Source organism: Nematolebias whitei, chromosome 2, assembly GCF_014905685.2.
Source record: "Nematolebias whitei isolate Nwh7 chromosome 2, NemWhi1, whole genome shotgun sequence".
In the NCBI taxonomy this organism is placed as follows: domain Eukaryota; kingdom Metazoa; phylum Chordata; class Actinopteri; order Cyprinodontiformes; family Rivulidae; genus Nematolebias; species Nematolebias whitei.
This window is the reverse complement of record NC_056499.1, coordinates 23,399,262-23,403,353: the sequence shown is the minus strand read 5'-3', so window position 1 is coordinate 23,403,353 and position 4,092 is coordinate 23,399,262. Positions and strand designations below refer to the sequence as shown.

General features: G+C 37.3%; 1 protein-coding gene across 1 annotated transcript; it reads right to left on the bottom strand.

The window, feature by feature from the left end:
- Window positions 1–2: 2 nt before the first annotated feature.
- On the bottom strand, window positions 3–1,945 carry LOC119426303 (UDP-glucuronosyltransferase 2A1; the record flags this gene model as incomplete). Its single annotated transcript, XM_037693863.1, has 2 exons — window positions 1,928–1,945; window positions 3–1,385 (listed from the first exon to the last, which is right to left on the bottom strand). A coding segment is annotated over exon 2 (1,383 nt), but the record flags the coding sequence as incomplete, so codon positions are not given.
- Between the last annotated feature and the right edge of the window lie 2,147 nt (window positions 1,946–4,092).

Below are 4,092 nucleotides of genomic sequence, written 5' to 3'. Positions count from 1 at the left end.
AACTCTATCCAGAAGACGGCCGTGTCCATCGGCTTCATTGGTCGATCGTTGTACAGGTCAGAGAGTTTCTGCATGTTCATCTTGTAGGAGGGCTCACTCAGGACTTCCTGTAGAGCTTTCAGGAAGTTATCATCTTTTTCGACTGTAGCCAGAGTAAGAACTTTAGCTGCCCCCTTCTCCTGCAGACGGAGCAGGTTGTCATAATGGTCAAAATATAAAGCTAAACCCACGACTGGGACTGCGTAACACATGGCCTCCTGGACTCCATTTGTTCCTCCATGAGCAACAAACAGTTTTATCTTGGGGTGTCCTAGAAGGTCTTTTTGTGGCATCCAGTCAACCATTAAAGTGTTGTTTCCTAAAGTGTCTGGTCTTTTACCTTTATGGGTCCAGATTACTTTCTGGGGTAGTTTAGAATAAGCTGCAGCGATCTCATTAGCAAAGTCATCAGGGAGTTTACTCACAAAAGCTCCAAGTGACATGACGATGACTCCATGTTCTCCAGAACTCTGCACAAACTCCTCCAAGTCCTCAGGAAGTGGTTCTGGAGGTTTACAATGGAACCCTCCCATGTACACAACATTAGGCATTGTGGGACGAGGATAGTCAAACACAAAATCAGTTCTCATCAGCCAAATGTCTGCGTCAATTTTTATCTGATTGAAGTCAGTATCAGGCCCAAGATATTTGTCACATAACGGTTGGTATAACAGTTTACTTGCTAAACTGTTTTGTATTTGGTTGACTTGGTATAAAAACATGTTTTTAACTCTCTGAATAAAAGTCATCTTATCAGTGGATCCAGATCCTGTTAGAGGAACATATGATAAAGGTGAAGGAGCGATGGCAAAATGAGCCTCTTCAGATATTAACCAGCGAACATTATAAACCAAAGGCAGATTAAAATACTTGGCCACAATAACTCCATTGGCCCAGCAGGGGTCAGTAAGAACCAGATCAAACTTGCTCTCCTTGATTCTTCTAATCATGTGTGCGTCATCCAGGAGGCCTGAGAGCACTTCAGTAACAGCATTGTGAAGGTCTATAAATGTGTTGTACATTCCTACAGATTTGTACAGAATACTGGTCAAGGTGAGATCCCCACGTTCAAATTTCAAGAAATAATCTACAAAATTATTTGCAAACTCCTTATCTAGGCCTCGTTCCACAGGAACAGTGATGGTGCTGTAGTAGGAGTTCTCCTTGATGTACCAGCTTTTGCTGGAACGTACAACCGTGAGGTTGTGTCCTCTGGAGTGCAAAGCCTTAAGGAGAATGTCCATGTTTATCCAGTGGCTGCCTTCAGCTGGTAGGACCAAGATGTTTCCACCGTGACACTGTCTGAGAATCAGGAGCAAAACACTGAAGTAACTGATAGGTCTCATCTGAAATGGAAAAGTGTGACAATCAATAAACCAATCGTACCAAGTGACAAATAACTGTCACATTAACTAATAATTACCACCCAATGTGGGCTTCTTTATACTTTAAGTGCTAAAACAAAACATTAAATCATTAACCACTTTGGAGTGAACTGTTGGGGGAAGAATCAGTTTTGTTGTGCGTTTCCTTGACTGATGAAGCCTTCTGGATCGAAGGCGAAACGTTTCAGCACAAAAAAAGAAACTGTCCAGAAGACCTGACTGAAAAATGTTGGATTTTATACCTGGATTATTGAGCATGGACTTTTGTTATTAAATCATTAGCATAACACAAAATGTAACAAAAATGTGGAGAATACAGTAAAACAAATGATAATTACTATTGGATACTTCAAGCATGTATGTATTTGTTATTGGGTTGGTTTGTTTTCTGCTCTTGGTACTTTTTGCCAGCATTTTGCTCACTTAACCAGACACTAAAGTTACAAACATTTTGTAAATACAGATAATTTTTTTAAATATTTCAAAGCATTTTTTTTACTTACAGTCAAGTTTTTTTTTTTTGTCCAGACCAGAAGGCTGGGGTTGTTGAAGGGTTGTTGTTGTTTGCTACAGCAGAAGAACAAATCCAAAGTATCAGGATATAAAACTAGAGAGACAAGAAGCGATGCGCTCTAATCCAACCAGGAAGTTGCTACCAAAGGAGTTGCCTGAGCAACAAGCTGTAAACAGAACAGTGATAAGAAGTTTAATGACTGACAGGATCAGAGCACAAGTGTGTTAAGATCAATTTACTGTTTGTGTTTTATTTGCCTTTTAAACTCGTGCAAAACTACTTTAATTTTAGTGAATTAATAATTCACAATCCATTCCCCAAATTTAGTAAACCATGCATGCATTTTTGATGTTCAGTCTGTTTTTAAATCCTATTCCTAAACATTTATTCACTTCAGACCATTACTTGTTTCCATTAACATCAGGTTGTAATATTGTCTACTTTTATGCAACCGACATAAGATATTTGTGGTTTTACAGGTTTAATGGCTTGTTTTGATGATAGGGAACTTACAAAATGTGTGCGATGTTCAGCTTTACAATATTACATGCTATCAAACAAAATGATGTTTGCAAATAAATCAGTGTGCACAGAATAATTAAAATAAAATGAAAGATATTTAGTCAATGCACACAGTTTGATAAACTGTGGGGGGAAAACTCGTATCTTTAAAAGTTTACTTCCACCCCTGAGCAGGATTCATAGATTTATTTGAAGTTCTGAAGGAACTGTGGTTTACATGATCAACAAAACAAGATGGATGAAGGGGACAAAATGTTTTTGACTGTTCCACTTGTTCAAAAATAAAGACAGGCTTCAGTTTATGGAAGCTGCCATGTTGTGATTTTGGAACAAGAGCATGCACAGTTGTGATGTGCCTCAAGTAGTGATCAAAATAATTTATTTTATTTTATTTAGAAATGTATTAATTTCATTAAAAACAAAATAACTATATATAACAGAAAACAAAGAAAAATATATGTATAATCAAAAATTAAATGAAAGGCAGCAGAAGAAGAATAAATCTTATGAAATCTGCCCCTTTTTGTGCAGAATATATTCAAACAAAATTTACAAAAAAAAAGATAAATAAAAACATAAATTAAAACAAAATGTGTATAGATACACATTATACTTTTCCATATTCCTTCAGAAAATTAACCTAACATTTTCTTGAATATGTAAAATAATCATAATTTAGGCAATAAAAAATAAATTTGATGTTTTTAAATGACAACAAGGTAAATACTACACAAATCAGCAGACGTAAACAGCTGGAGAAAATATGTGAGGTGTATTTTTATTTATTGTCGCATTAATTTATAAGGATTTAAACATATACTGCAGCCGGCCTGTAGGGGGCGCGCGTCCCGTTGTGGCTATTACTTCCGTATTGACGTTCGTTGTTTCTTATTATTTGTCGATGATTTGAGATTTGAAATGAACATAAATTGATTGACTGAGAAAATTAAAGCCTCTGTTAGCACAAGCATAAAAAAAATGCATTCGTATTGTTAAATCAGAAGCTTAACAGTCTGACTTCATCCTCTTTGCTGACAAGAATATCTGTGCTTGGATAATGTTCAGCACAAAACATTCTGCTCCGAGTTTTAGCTCCTTTAACTCATGTTTTCCTGGAGGTTTTTAGTGTTCTTTCAAACTTCGCTTTAAAACAAATAAAACCCAAGACCCACAGCTCCTGCAACAGTGTCCTCCATTGCTAACAGAGAAAGTCTCGCGCGTTACCGTGGTAAAGTTTTACGCTGAATGTTCGCGCTCCGTGGACTCAGCGGTGTCTTCCTCTTGTTTGATCCGAAGCAGGCAGCCTGATTTCGGTCAGCTGCGTTCAGTCTGCCCCTCCTCCAGACGCAATGGTTCACTTAGGGACTGTCAACAAATTACCGAACCTGACAAAAACGAATACATTTCACGTCATCTGACCCCCTGACAGAAAACTAATGTCAGATCACTCTACTAAGGGGGGCAGATGAGACACAGGCAATTTTAACAGACTTTAAGCATTTTCTATTTTTACATTTTTTTGTTCAAAATTGATGTTTTTCCTCAATAACTTTCATGCCATGTGACCCACTGACACAAAACTAATGATAACCTTCTCTACAAGACCTGACAGACGAGACACATTTATTTCTT